Source organism: Triplophysa rosa, linkage group LG8 (genome assembly GCF_024868665.1).
Source record: "Triplophysa rosa linkage group LG8, Trosa_1v2, whole genome shotgun sequence".
NCBI classification, from domain to species: domain Eukaryota; kingdom Metazoa; phylum Chordata; class Actinopteri; order Cypriniformes; family Nemacheilidae; genus Triplophysa; species Triplophysa rosa.
Window position 1 is genome coordinate 22353131 of NC_079897.1, and position 15175 is coordinate 22368305.

The 15175-nt window shown below is 39.1% G+C and overlaps 1 protein-coding gene across 4 annotated transcripts in view; it reads left to right on the plus strand.

The window, feature by feature from the left end:
* Positions 1-15175, plus strand: part of sema6e (sema domain, transmembrane domain (TM), and cytoplasmic domain, (semaphorin) 6E) — a 119352-nt gene that overhangs the window by 69593 nt on the left and 34584 nt on the right. For all 4 annotated transcript variants that reach the window (XM_057339721.1, XM_057339723.1, XM_057339725.1 and 1 more), the window contains 5 exons: positions 6665-6861; positions 10629-10743; positions 11492-11549; positions 13128-13184; positions 13897-13998. In XM_057339721.1, coding sequence (XP_057195704.1) covers positions 6723-6861; positions 10629-10743; positions 11492-11549; positions 13128-13184; positions 13897-13998 — 471 coding nt within the window. In that variant the 5' untranslated portion in view covers positions 6665-6722. The remainder of the gene's footprint in view (positions 1-6664; positions 6862-10628; positions 10744-11491; positions 11550-13127; positions 13185-13896; positions 13999-15175) is intronic.

Sequence of the window (15175 nt, forward strand, 5' to 3'; positions counted from 1 at the left end):
CAGTACTTGCAGTGTTTTTCTGGCATCTGCAAATGAAACATTTGTTGTGAATATTCCAACGTTTTTATTTGGCCATTAAGATTTTTAAATCTGCATCATTATTTTGTAGTCTTCCTTTTCCTTTTGTATCCCTTGTCGTCTTTTGTTTGTTGAATATGAGACAACACAACATTTTGAATCGTGCCTTTGATTTATAATAGTAATAGTAGCGAACCTTATTTTCTTGACTGCTTTTAAAAAGTTGCACCATGAAGGATTTTAGAAAATAAAATAAATAAATAATACATATCATAATCTAGTAGAAAATCCAACAATTAACACTAACATCAACGCAATTTGAGTAGCAAAAACACTGTAACTTTTACTCGCCTTAAATTGTTCATTTTAATTTATTAGTTTCAGAAATCTGATTTCTTTGTTTCGTTTACTGATGTCTATAGGTAGCATTTTTTAAATAATATTTAATCACAAAATAAATGAAAAATAAATAAATCGATGTATGCAAATTTTGATGTTTATTAGTGTGTTGTATTTAATTTCTGGAATATCATTTTTTGTTATGTCACCCAGTACTGTTGTCAGCGGTGTGTATGCGTGTGCGTGACTTCGTGCGTGCATGCATGCATGCATGCATTAGCCTGCTAGGTGACCCTTGGATCATGTGATAATATCATGAGACAGGTCTGTGATAATGATTGGTTGTTTTGCCATAAACAAGTCGATGTCTGCTGTCTAAAACCAACAATGTTGTCTTTGTGATTCAAAGTCACACGCACACACCAGCATACACACGGTGACACTGTTCCTCCTTGTTCTTCCTCCTCAACCCAAAACCCAGTGAGTCGTTTTGGTAATTTGTTTGTTTTTGTCTGCGCTGAACGAACGTGGGCTGTTGATCAGTTCCTGACTCTCATTTGTCAGACTAAAGATGAACCAAAGTCCAGGTTTGCGCGTCTTTTGAGACCACCAGCCTTTCTAATTCATTAGCTCACAAAAGCCAAAGATATGAAACATTTGCTCCGAGTGTGCGTGCCACCAGTGTGTGTGTGGAACATTAAGTTGGATTTACAGATTCCAGTGAAGCGAGGAGTCGGCTCTTGCCTTCTTATACACAGGATGGTGTATTTGAGATTCAGCAGCAATTAACCTCAATCTATTTGTGAAAAACAGGCATTCAGTCAAGGTTTCTCATCATTGCGAGGTTGGAAGGTGTAATTTAAACTCGTAGCATCACTAATCAGCCATGTTTTTAGCTGACACAGTCTATACCACTTTTTTCAGTGAAACGCTGCTGGTGCTCAGTTAAAACCTCGGAATATCTGAATAGGGTTTGTACATTTACATTTATGCATTTGGCAGACACTTTTTTTTTATTCAAAGTGACCTATTAGGCGTTTTAGGTATTATTTCAATATCTGTGTTTATAAGAACCCATGATTTTGCATTGCTAGTATGATTCTCTACCAATTGAGCTACTGAGTTGTTCTTACGATTTTAATTATTTTTTGTTCATTTTTTAAATGTAAATTATTTTGCTCAAAATTTTAATCACATTTATTTTGCTCAAACTTTAATCGCGATTAGTAATCGCGATTATTTTGCTCAAAATTTTAATTGCAATTAAAAACACGATTATGTGCTCCGAATTTTAATCACGATCATTTTGCTCAAATTTTTTTGCGCAATTACAGTATTCTGCTCACAATTTTTATTGCAATTAATAAACACAATTATTTTGCTAAATTTTTTGTGCAATTATTTCCTCAATTTTTAATCACAATTAATAATCACGATTATTTTGTCTGTTTAGAACTTAAAAAAAATAATTTTATAGCATATTATTATACTTAGCAGTCTGTTATACTTATTATACTTTCAAAGCGTGCTATCATCTGTAAATGACCAATTTCTGACCTTATCATGATGATGTTTTGTGCTTGCTGTATTACACATTAAAGTTATGACGATTATGCTTTATTTGACGATTATAATTTAAATATGATTAATCGTTCAGCCTTCTTTTCTCAACCCCCAGTTATTAACAGCTCCTAGTTGAAAACCAGGAGATTTAAGGGGTCATTGCAGACTCGCGTGGCTCGAGAAACTCTGTAATTCAGATGGGATCTAATCTTTTCGAGAGTTTAAAATCTCTATCTCTATTGTACAATCTATATGGGATCTATATATGTATTGTAAGGTTAGGTCTGGCCTCTGCCCCAGCATCTTGTGGGTCCCTGACAGCAGGGTTGCTGGGTAATGGGCCGTGCAGAGCCAGAGCGCTAATGTGCTTAATCGTGTTTGAAATGACAGAGGAGCCCAGGGACACCAGACTTTATTATGTTGGGCCATGTATACAGAGGGGAGGCTCGTTCAATCTCTGCTTCTGATGGTGTGAAAGGGTCCCAGAGTGGAAAGAATGGAGGGAGGAGAGAAAGCGAGTGAATGAAGTGTGTCCTTTTTCCCTGTGTCAAAGGACAAAGAGAATTACATTATAGACAGCCTGACTCTTATTTGAATAAATAATGATGCACTCTCTCTTGTTCTCTCTTTCTCCTTCTACCCATTATTGGCTGGCGTGAGGTTTCCTTACCCCGGTATAATAAACCTCTGATGGAGTTCAAATTTGTCCGTGTGAAATTTTAATCGCAGTTTTTATCACAAGCGTGTCTCTGGCCAGCAGTGATAAAAGACTTGTTTGATAGAGTCAACTTGTAAATGAATATAGGTCTTTTAAAAGTGACATGACTGCGTTGGTCCCGCGCTATAAAAAGATGCCATTCGGTTCCCATCAGGGTTCCTGCGCCGGCCTCTGTGAGCGCTTTACAAGTGCCGGAAAAGACTGGTAAATCCAAATGAATGTCGGATAATCAATCCAGAGCTCAAGAGATTTCTCTTTCTCAAACTTCAGAGCAGCTTCTTCAGTCACCCTCCTACCCCACCCTCCGCTGCATCAGCAACTCTGCCTCATTAACAGAGGGCCTCCGCAGACCCCAGCAGCACTGGCCTCATTGGGCCGATGGAGAGCCAGCGCTGACCCTGTGGAGGAAACAGCGGATAAGCAGGGGTTTAGTCACATATAGACAGCTGCCTGCTTATCGGCGCCCCACATTACCACAGACGCCACATGAATGCAAACTGATTAGAGTAAGAAACACGTAAACAGTTTGCAAAGATGCATACATGCATTTGTGTGCAACCTGCCTGGAAAAGAGAGTGAAAACTACTTAGTGGTCTCCGTTTGTATCCATTAAAGGGGATTTTCATGGATCATAATAAGCTTTTGGTAGGTGGTTTACACAATGCAGCTCTGTGGATTTGACCTTGTACAGTTGTTTTGGCTTAATATTAACTGGTGTGAGGTTATTTAAGTGGGTGTGGCTTTAAACTCAATATAGTGTATTTTAAAGATGCACTGATACTAAATTTCTCTACCGATAACCGATTATTCAGAGTGACATCTGCCGATACACTCCAGATTCTGAAGATTAAATAAATTTTTCTTAACTTTATGAATGTTATTAATTCATATAATGACTATTATTATTGAACAGCAAACTGGTGATGTTTCTTACCGATACCGACCGATACTGATTATTGGCCGATATATCGGTGCATCTCTGGAGTATATCAGTAGCAATATATACATTGGATAGTATGGCAGTCAGGTCAAAACAAGCATACTTGAAAATGGGCGGGCTTAATAGTGGTATTTTACACTGTATAATGATGTATAATCTTTTTGCTAACATCAGATTAGCATACTGTAATTGTATTGTCAATGTTGTTAAAGCAACATCCGGTATACGATCATACAAATGGACAAAGTTTTACATATTTGGCTGAAGGTTGGTCACATCCCATATCCCACAGACAATGTCCTAAGTAGACAAATAAAAAGAGCTGATGTAATATTAACATTCATTCCACCCGTGCGATGGTGATGACACGCCTCTCATCCAGCCTCTGAGATCATTTTGCCAAGAATTCAAAGCTGTTACTGAAAGCGTATTTGCGTAGCCTGTAGGCCGAATGTGCCGAGCTTTACAGAAACAGAGAGAGTGAGCTGAGGGAAAGTAATTAAGTCCAAATCCATTTAGGTCATTTAATTAATTGAGGGACACATTCACTGGTTTCCCAGCCCTATCAGTGCACACATCAGCCTTGAGTGCTGATTGAGGTGCCATTTGGAGCATGTATTAATGACAGCGGAGAGAGGAGAGAGGAGGAATGGGCTGTCTGCTCGTATCTGTGCTGCGCTCTTCTGAGGTCTCAAACTTTTGGATCTCTAAAGAGTGCTTTGCCTTGAGCGAAAGGGATAGCTGTATGTTGATAATTATTGGGAGGTTGTAAAGGAGTACTTTGACCTGATACCTGTAGGAATACCTGAGGTTTTGTATTTATTAAAGGTGTCCTATAATTGTTTCTTGTGGGTGTCTCTGTCAAACTTTATTTTGATTCTGGCTCCAGTCACAAATCTGTTCAATGCAAAATGTTATTCTTGGGTTCACTTAACTGATTTGTTCTTAGATGTTATTGGGGCAGTTTGTTTACCCCAGGTTTGTTTGGAAAAGACTTATTTCTTCTCCTCTGTTTCTGTTTCACATGATCTTGGCCCCATAATTGATTCTTTGAAGCTCTGCTTTGGTTCTGCGGTCATGAGACTGATATACATTTGCTTGTGCCTCGTGCTTGTTTGTTTCTGTAGACCATCTTGCAAGATGGTCCAGCAGCGCTTCCGGATTATATTTTTGATTTGATTATTTTACATATATAATTCAATCTTAAAGATATTTGCTAAATATTCTGTTGGTTGTTATTTGTTCATTTGTGCAGTGTTAAAAACTGAAACCGGAAGTTCTGGACCAGCGTAGTTTACGTCTTCTGAAGTGGTCTACGTGAAAAAAACACTACATTTGAGTTTCGGTCTGGGGAATGTGGTGTTTTACAGTTTTTTGCTGTAATAATCAAAAACGGGGCATGTTTTGTTAAATGTGTGAACATTCTGCATAGGAACTCGCAAAGCTCTGCGAAGAGCTAATATTCAGACAGAGGCCGTTTGTCAATATGCGTTCTTCAGTAGTCATGTGTCCTCGTGTTCTTGCTCTACGTCTAACGTGTTCTCTAACCGTCAAAGTCCGGTCCAATACTCAAGAACGCATGGAAGTACCCGGATGTGTTCTTGATATCAAGGATGCATCGTATGCAGCCTTGCGTGCCTACGGAATCCGCTTGAAGTCCCAGAAGTCACTGCAGCGCGTTCATCTCCACAAGAACACAAGTCCGTTCTTTTCCATTCTTGGAATTGAGAAACGGCCATAATGTCCCTTTGTATAGCCCTGACAGGGTGTGTGTTCACATGGGCGTGTGGGGTGACATTAACACTGATGGGACTTTATATCCATGTTGACACTGCCAAAGTGCTAAAGCTCAAACAGCAGACGACTATTTGTGTTCTGGTCCAAAATACTAACTGGCCATTCAAATTTAAAGGGCACGCTGGCCTCTCATAAGACACAAATTAATCTGTAAATCTGTTTACTGAAGCTGAGGTCTGGTGGCTTGCAACAGTAAAATGGGCTGCAGGTCTGTTGTGATGCGGAAGAGCATTAAATGCAGCTAACCATGTAATCATGCATAGTTAAGATGAAGCAAAATGTATGATAAACTTTTAAAGGGAGGTTTAAATGCTTCCCATATATTATGCTGCTGATGTGTTGGTATTTTGGCACATATGCAACGCAAAAAATGGCAGGCCACATTAAACATGGGTTTCTCTTGCAGTGAGGATAAACATTGTTTGTCTATATCGTAGTTTGCTCTGACATTTAGAAATTAAATTGTCACTTTTTTGTGTTTAGCTTACGTCAAGATTTCCATACTATTGGTCTGGGCATATCCAGTTCATGGTGATTTTAATAGTAATATGAGTAGCAATATACATTTTAATAATATAGACATTTTGCTTTGATATGATAAACACATTTGGTACCGTGTGGGGTTGCCACTTGATGCTTGATGTAAAATCCTGAATCAAAACTAGTTGAAAACCACTGGATTAAAGTATGTATCGTGGAGAATAACCTGATGCTGAACCCATTACTCTTAGTATCCCAGTCCATTATGAATCTAATATAAACACTCAAGCAGTTATTAATAATTCAGCCTGAGAGACATTTTCAATAGGACTCTCAGGCAGGAGATTTTCATTTCTCCCCTGCCCCTGAAAGTACGTTTTTGATCCATCCCCGCTGGCCTCGTGTAAAAGCTGACAGACTGAAACGCTATCCCAGCAGCCTTTGCGGTTAATTGAGTTAAGTCACCTGTGAAAGGCTGCACAGTTTAAGTCAATGAGCAAGGTGTCCCCCAGGCAGGGGCCTTTGTTATATCACCTATAGTGCTCTCCCACTCAGTGCTTCGCTTTTTATTTCCTCAGCTAGATTTTTCTTCTATTCGTTTGTGTGTTGTTAAAAAAGATCACGCTGGCAAACTCATTGAGACTGCAGGTTAAATATTAAACTAAATTAACAATGACACAGTCGCTCAATAACGTACGAGATGATCAGTCGGGTAGTCTTTAGAGATGAAGTAGAAACATGCAAGTCTATTAAGGTGAAGTGTTTTGAAACCAATTTGACAATTTTCCTCTCTTTCTGGTCTCTTTCAGGTAGCGTTTGCTTCACTCTGGGTCATGCTGTGTGGCTGAGTTCTATGCTCTTGCTGAAATGAGGTTGGTGGTTTTGGGGTCGCGGCCCCTCTTGGCCTTGACCCTCACGCTCACCTTTACCTGCCTAACTCACCTGTGCCATGGTGCCACACCCTTTCCTCAGGACCTGGAGCCTATCAGCACCGTTGGTAGTGAACGTAAGTATTAGGAATGGGTCATGATGTGTGGCTGGCTTCTTTAGATGGCTGGCTTCTTTAGATGACAGATGGCCCGACTAGTTATTTGAACAAACTCGCAGCTAAATGGTTATGAATGTCCATTATTCACATATTAAATGGAGAGTTCACCCAAAATATCTAAATTTTTCTTCCACAGAAGAAAGAAAGTCATAAATGTTTTGAACAAATGTTTTATTGTTGTTTTTGGGCGAACTATCTCTTTAAGTATGAAACATGAAAATATGAGAATAATAGTTGCAGTTCAGATTTACAAACACAATAATACGTTCCTGTGATAAGGATTTATCACAGATTTGTTTTTGAACTTCGGGGAGAAAAAGGACCTCGGTTTGGTCAGATCTCTGTAATTCAAAGGCAATTTGAATTATGAATGCAGTATCTCGCACAGTATAGCAATAGAGGCATTAAACCGTACGCAGAGTTTAAAAGTAAAATGCCTGCCAAGCAATCAGGTCTTGGCAGACGCAAACTGTTTCCCAGGCCAAAATCGCATATCAGCAGTCACGGGTGCCAAGTCCATCCCCACTCTACCTTCCTGTTCCCAACCCTAATCTACCCCCTCCCAATTTACCTCCCCACGCTGCTCCCTAGCATCCAGACGCACTGGTTCTGAAAACAGCATCACTCAGAGCTGTTGGGAACTTGTTACTAATCGACAAATACAAACCCCTCGGTCTTGGCCGTGTAGCCTGCAGCGGGATATGAAAAGGCCTACTCAATTGCAAATGATGCGTAATAGATGTGTTTAGTGTTTTATGTTGAGATTTTTCTATCTACCCATTTATTACAGACAGAAAATCCAGAATTTGCTAAATTTGTGGCGTAGCTGTTCACTTATTGAGCTGTAACGCTAACGTGAGTCCGGCTCACAACTCTTTCCCATCGTTTCCTCTGAAGTACCCGTCATTAAAAAAAAACATGATGGATGTCACATGACGGACAGCGGTGACTCAGGGGTTATGTTTGAGCAGGTACATGAGCCCTGCTAGGTGCTTTGTTCTGTTGAAATGACTGGCCTCTATTTGAGAGAGGTGGAAGAGTAGACGAGTCCGCAGCCTCCTGTGGATCAAAAAGAGATACCGAGCCTCACAGCCGTTGCTACAGATAGCTGGGCTAATAGAGCTCTCAGAGAAGAACATCACACGAGTAATGAGGCCCATTTATCAACTATTTCCACCTGTGCGTGCGTGTGCTTGTATGTGTATGCGCTTCTGCATTCTGATGTTTTGCTGTGAGCAGTTTATCATTTAAACACGTGGCTACATGCACTGTACCTGCAAACAGTTTCCGTTTCTGATTGCTTGATCTTGTTCTATCTGCGTAAAGTTTGTTATTTGAAGGGAGTGAGAACTATATTGTACAACCCATTTTTTATTCAAATATATCTGTTTCTGTTGTGTGAACATCTTCTTGTGCAGGTCCTACGTTATGTGGTCTGAAAGGATCACAGCACCTTAAAGGGATAGTTCACCCAAAACTAAAATTCTGCCCGGATTTTTTCATCCTCGTGTCATTCAAAACGTGTATTTGACTCTTTGCTCTGTGGAACGCAAAAGAAGATATTTTGAAAAAAGGTCTCGGTGGTTTTGTGTACTTACAAAGGAAGTCAGTAGGGGCCCATGTTATTTGGTTGCCAACATTCTTCAAAATATCTACTTTTGTGTTATGCTGAAGAAACAATACAGCCATACAGGTTTGGTAAGGAAAGGATGAAAATGATGGAAGAATTAAAATTTTTGGTTAAAGTATCCCTTGAATGACCATCAATAAAGCATAGACATTAACGCTGACTAAAGCCCATTGCACATTGAGTCCGAATTTTTCATCCATCATTTTCTGCGTTTTCGCATCTGTAGCAAGTATTTTGAGTGGCCTTTTATAACAATTCAGAGACACCGTACAAACGAGAGCCAAATACGAAAAAACGCATACGAAAATTTCGGACTGTATGTGCAAAGACCTTAACGCTGGGTTTTAATGTGTCTCCTGTTGCTAACCTAGTTTGGTCAAAAATATCTGACACCAAATGGCTTAAACTGTTTGTGGCTATACAGTATTTCTTGTTTACAGCTGTGAGATTCCAGAAACATTGCTATGGTCACACAGTAGCAGATTACAGTTGCTAAGCACTCTGCTAAACAGCGTTTTGAATTTAGTTTTGTTCACACACAGTTCAGATAAAAATTTGACTGTCTGCACTGTTTAACTGAGGTATCCAGAGTTTAAATCGTTATGTGGAAAAAAATATTTGGTCAATTTAGCTGCGAAATGAAGAACATTGTGGAGTACCTCTTGACTCTTCTTTGACATTCATTCTTTTGACATAGAAATAAACCTTTTGAGGCATAACTAAGAAGAAGAATTTGCAAATAGTGCTTGCCATGTCAAAATGTTAACACGCACATTAACATTGCTTGTTGCAAAAGGAGATCTGGGATATGAAACCCCTTTTATTTTGATGTAAACAACTGAGATATGATGCAAGCCAGATTCAAACCTCCTGCACCAGTCTTTTTTTTTCAATCTTAAGCATGTGTGCATATGAGTGTATCTGTTGATCTGTGAATGCATTTTTACAGTAAATTAGAAAGTGTTAAATTATGAAATCATAGAGGAGTACAACTAAATCACTGAATGCTTTAGGTGGTGCAAAAACCTCAAACATTTATACATTTCTAGTTCATTTTGAGTTCTTACGGCCATCAAACCTAGAAATGGGTAAAATTTAGCGGCATCTATTGGTGAGGTTGCGAATTGCAACCAATGGCTCACTCCACCGCTCCCTTTCAAAGCACTACGGCGGCTGACACAAAACTAAGATGTCTTCACGTTTTCGGTTCTTTGCCGAAGGAGATAACGTATTTACGAAACGCGTTCTATAGAGCAGATTGTCCGTTTAGGGCTACTGTAGAAACAACAGTGAATTCCATGCAAGGGGACCTGTGGTGTATGTAGATAGAAAGAACTCATTCTAAGGTAATAAAAACCTAACGCTTCATTATGTCAGGTCTTTATACATCTCTGAAGACATAGCTATGTATATTATATTGCATTTCTATCAATAAATCCTCCAAAAAATTACACACTTCAATGAATCAAGTCTTTGTGAATAAAAATCACATTCATTGCCATGTTATTTGTTACTTGGTGTACTGGTGCATATCAATGACATTAAAGTGGTACAAAAATACTATAAATAGACAAAAGAAATAAAAATAAGAATATAAATAGAGCTATGAGTACATACAAATGGGAAAAAATACATGAACTGTGCACTAGTGCAGGATGTCCATAATTTTGTTGCATGTTGAATGACAATGAAGTATCTGTAATGTGCAAAAGTGGGCCCAGTGCAAATGATAACAGTTTAATGTAACAAACAAACTTGTGTGTGTTCAGTTTAATGTGCATTTTAATGTAGCGCATGCAAAAACAGCAATGTGGGGTTATTGTTAATGTGCTCTGGAATGGCGACTAAGAGACCATGGTGTGTACTGGGTATTGTTAATAGGTCTTAAATCATATAGTAAATAAATCTTATCTTCTTATGCACAGATGTAAAGCATTAGATCGCTGTTTAAGAGTTCAGTCTCTTTAAGGTGTTTTTTATGGATTCATCAAGGACTATTAATAGAATAGAAAGGTCATGGAAATTCATTGGTCATAATAATAGGAACCCTGTTAACATTACACCGTTGATGTCTTTTCTCTCCTCCCTCCTGCAGACACCTACCTGTACCCCAGTTTCCAGGGGAATATGTCCGATAACGACACTGCCAGACTGGGGCTGGATTTTCAGAGGATGCTGCGGATTAACCACATGCTCTACATTGCTGCCAGGTATGCAATGCCAATTCAGTCACACGCACACACACACACACACACACACACACACACACACACACACACACACACACACACACACACACAGTTACACTGCACCACTGCAGAGAAAACTACAGCCAGGAAGATTCTTGATGCAACATTGGCTGGGAATTCCAAACCTTCTGTCTCATACACACAGGGAATGTTTCTCCAGACGGCTGCAGTGATAAGACCCACGCACTAATGATAAGGGTTGGGTGATTGGGCCAATCAGTATCATTCAGACCTGGATTGCAGACAGATGGGTGCTTGCTCTCTCTCTCTCTCTCTCTCTCTCTCTCTCTCTCTCTCTCTCTCTGTTATCATCCTCTCTCTCTCTCTCTCTCTCTTCTCTCTCTCCCTTCTCTCTTCGTTCTCTCGTCATCTCTTCTCTCTTCCTCTCTCTCATCTCTCTCCCTTCTCTCTCTCTCTCTCTCTCTCTCTCTCTCTCTCTCTCTCTCTCTCTCTCTCTCTCACTCATTCCATTTCCTCTTTCTCTCTGTATGCCTCTTTACCTTTAATGCTCTCTCTTGCTCTCTCTCCTATCTTCTGCCCCTTTCAATTTAACTTGAGGTGTTATTTGTAGTATATTGTTATGTATCGAATGAACCTGCACAAAAGAAATTCAATGGCTCAAGCAACTTTCAAGTTTGAAAGAGCATATTTCATTTTGGTTTTCAAAAAGCAGCTTTTTGAAATATTGAGTCTTTGTCTCTCTTTTCAGAGATCACGTTTTTGCCATTAACCTCAGCGCTTCAGCGGAGCGTCTCATCCCCCAACAGGTAAACTCACCTGACCCTCCACTTCCTGTTTTAGTCATGGTTCTCTTTCTCACAGATCTGCACTGAAGTGTGTGATATTGGAATATTTTCTTTTATTCGTCTTTGGGGAAGGACCATTCAGAAATCTAATTTTCAAATGAGCAGCTCTCTTTATGGGCCATTGAAAGGCCTCATATTCTACACTTGTGTAGATTTGTATATTTTTCCCTGAGGTCCACTTGGAATGTTAGTCAAGGTCTCTTGCACCAAAAATAGCTGTAATTTGGTTTTACACGATCATTTCCCATTCTGTCAGATACTTAGAATTAAACCGGCTGATTTTGCTATCGTACCTTAGACTTTGGTTAATGACATCTATTGGTCATGGATTTGCTTTCTGGTCTGATGTAGTTCACACAGTCCCATTCACCGGTATAGACCTCTTTGGAAAACCTGCATCACATTATAACTGGTTAAAAAAGTCAAGGCTGAAATGTACAGTGCATATGTGATGGATATTCTGAAATATGTATTTTTGCAGCTGGGTTTCAATAAGTTGACTGGGTAAAATGTGTTGGGAGATTTTAGACCTGAAAGTTAGATTATGTGCATAGTTATTTCAGAAGAACAAGAAAAGTTTGATCTCTCGTGATTTTTATGTTATTTAATCTGTTCCAAACCCAGTGAAGTGCCTACAAATGAGTCACTTTAAGTTTATCACGGTTGTGCTCCTACTACAGTATAAAAAGACCCCATTTTGTCTAAATTTTTGGACAACGTTGCATCTATCCTTTCACGATCCCACTGCGATAACCTCAGTAAAAAAGCCAGTTTGGCAGAGAAAGTGATAGAATCCTTATTCTACAAATGTAAATATAATATAAATACTGAAACACTGATTTAAGTTAAAATGTATAAAACATATTACAGTATTTTAGTTAAAATAGTATTTCATAAATTATTATTATTATATTTACTTAATAAATATTATTAACATGATCTATATTTTTATGCATTTTAGAATGCAAAATCATTACTTTAGCTACATTTTTGTCATACTGTACACACTGTGTTCCAGACTGGCCTCTTATGAGGTTTCATGACCATTAGGAAGCAATATTCGAAGGCAACTGCAAGGCATCCCACTAGAGCTAGAATGTTCTGTCAATGATAGCTTTGATGTGATGCAGTAGTGTTGAAAAAACTCTCTTCCTCTCTGGATCTCCCTCTGACAATAATATCTTAACCGTTAAGAGTGAGACCTCAGATACCACTGTGGTAAATCGTTGTGATGTTTTGTATTTTTTTTTCAGTCCGTCATGGCTTGTGTGAGTGTGTTGATTGCCTGGTGTTCATGTTGGGTGGGCTAACAGGGGGCAGTCTGTAATACAACCTGACCTAATGACACCAGCACCCCTGACCCACAGACGCAAACGTACATAGCTTGTTAACAACCTGTGAGATCTCAATTCCTCCCTGTTGCTCAGTCTCCTCTCCCTGTTTGTTAATTATCTGTGATGCTTATTGAAGTAAATAAGATTTTCATTGCAGATGTTGTGAATAGGGACAAGTCCATGATTGTGTTTGTTTGTGTGGCAGAAACTGACATGGAAGACAAAGGATGTGGAGAAATGCACAGTCAGGGGGAAAAACAGCGTGAGTAAACAAGCCTTTTATTTCTCTCTCTTTTTCAAGAGTCAACAGTTAAAGGTCAAGCGAGCTGTATTGCATTAAAAGTACATATTTATACAATATACAAAATAAACAAATAAACCGTTTAAGTTTAGAAGGGATTACACGCTTACACAATATTGATAAATATAAAAATGTGATATGAGATAACTTTCTAAATAATTATATTATTATAATTATTATTTAATTAACTAAAAATTATATTATTTCACATTATTTCTGATTGTTGCTCATCTTCACACGGGCACAGTGCATGGCATGCCAGTCTCTCTGCTATCTGGATTGACCTAAAACTTTGATGTAACTTAAATATTAAAGGCATTTCATTTTTCCAAACCAGTGTTATATGAGATATACACATTCACGGTATTGCAATATTTCTATATATTGTGCCGCCCTAATATACTTCCAATCGCAATGAACATTGGATTCAATTTAAGAAAATGGCAAATACTATAACAACTTTCTGTAGTGGTCTATTTTTGGACAACAAGCAGCCTATAATATTATAATGTTGTCTGTTTCAAAAACTGTTGCAGTGCATCCTGCATCTCTAACAGAATAGAGATGATGGTAATCTTGCGTGTGCGTGTTAAAAATGACTTGAAGATGATTCAGTATCTGTGTCAGCGTGCGATGCAAGAGTGACTAAAAGCCAATGCTCTGCCTCTCACAGGATGAGTGTTACAACTACATCAAAGTGCTGGTGCCACGTAATGACGAAACCCTCTTTGCGTGTGGAACCAACGCGTTCGATCCCACCTGTCGCAACTACAAGGTATGTTAAACCTTTACATGTCACACGAACAGATTCATGCGTGCACGCACACAAAATAAACGTCACTCTGTACAACCGAGTAGATATTCAAAGCTGCTCTTTAATCTGGTAACCTGTCTGAACGCACACGCATTTACCCTAAATGTGTTGGCGTTTGAATTAATTAGGTCCATTAAATGACATTTGGACCTCCCCTGTCACTCAAAAACAAGCATTTTAGAGAAGAGTTTTGCAAGAAGTTAAAGGAATAGTTCACCCGAAAAAGAAAATTGCTGGATTGTGTAGTCGTTCGCATGTCATTCCAAACCTGTATGACGTTCTCCTGCAGAACACAAAAGAAGATATTTTAAAGAACGTTAGTGAACAAAGATCACTGGCCTCCAGTGACTTTCATTAAATGGACACAAGATTGTAAGGACACATTTTGTTTTAAATATCATCTTTTGTCTTTCATAAAAGAGCAGGTTTTGAATGACATGACAGATTTTTTATCCTCTTAAATGTGTGTTGGTCAGTGGTTTGCTTTCAATATTGGTGTGTATGTGTTTTAAACATTTCTAGATTCACTTTAAGCGCTACAGTATGCGCTTTGACAAAGACTGTCCTATGTATGATGGATTGTCATCAGAATTAGCAGAACTTCATGGTTTAATGATGTGTGCGCCTACATGTTTCTGTGCGACGGTGAGCGTGTAAATCTGACTAAACTTCGCAGGCCAGCCAGCAGGGAGGCTTAACTCGCAGATGAGGCTCAGCTCTCAACTTTTCAGTTTGAGGCTCTTTAGAGATCCTGATTTATGCACCTTACACTGACGGCATCTTCCTTCCCTAGCTCTCTCTCTTTCTGTCTCGCTCACCGTCTCGTTTTTGCATCTCTCTGAGGAGAAGGCCGGTCTGTTAGAGCCCTGGTGAGGGAAGATATGTCACAACGTGCAAATCATGTCACTTAGCTCCTCTGTCTCAACTTCTCACGCATTCCTTTACTCTCAACCCACAGCTCCAGAGCTTACACATTAGCCGCGGAGAGCTTTGTGAAAAACTGCAAAGAGAGGTTGTAAATGGAGACTTTTACTGTAGGACTAAAAGCTATAAACATTTGCCGTAATCTAGGCTTTTGTAGCATTCATTTTTTCCCTCGATTCATATGTCTAGTAAGTCTTGCACCAAAAAAGTCGGG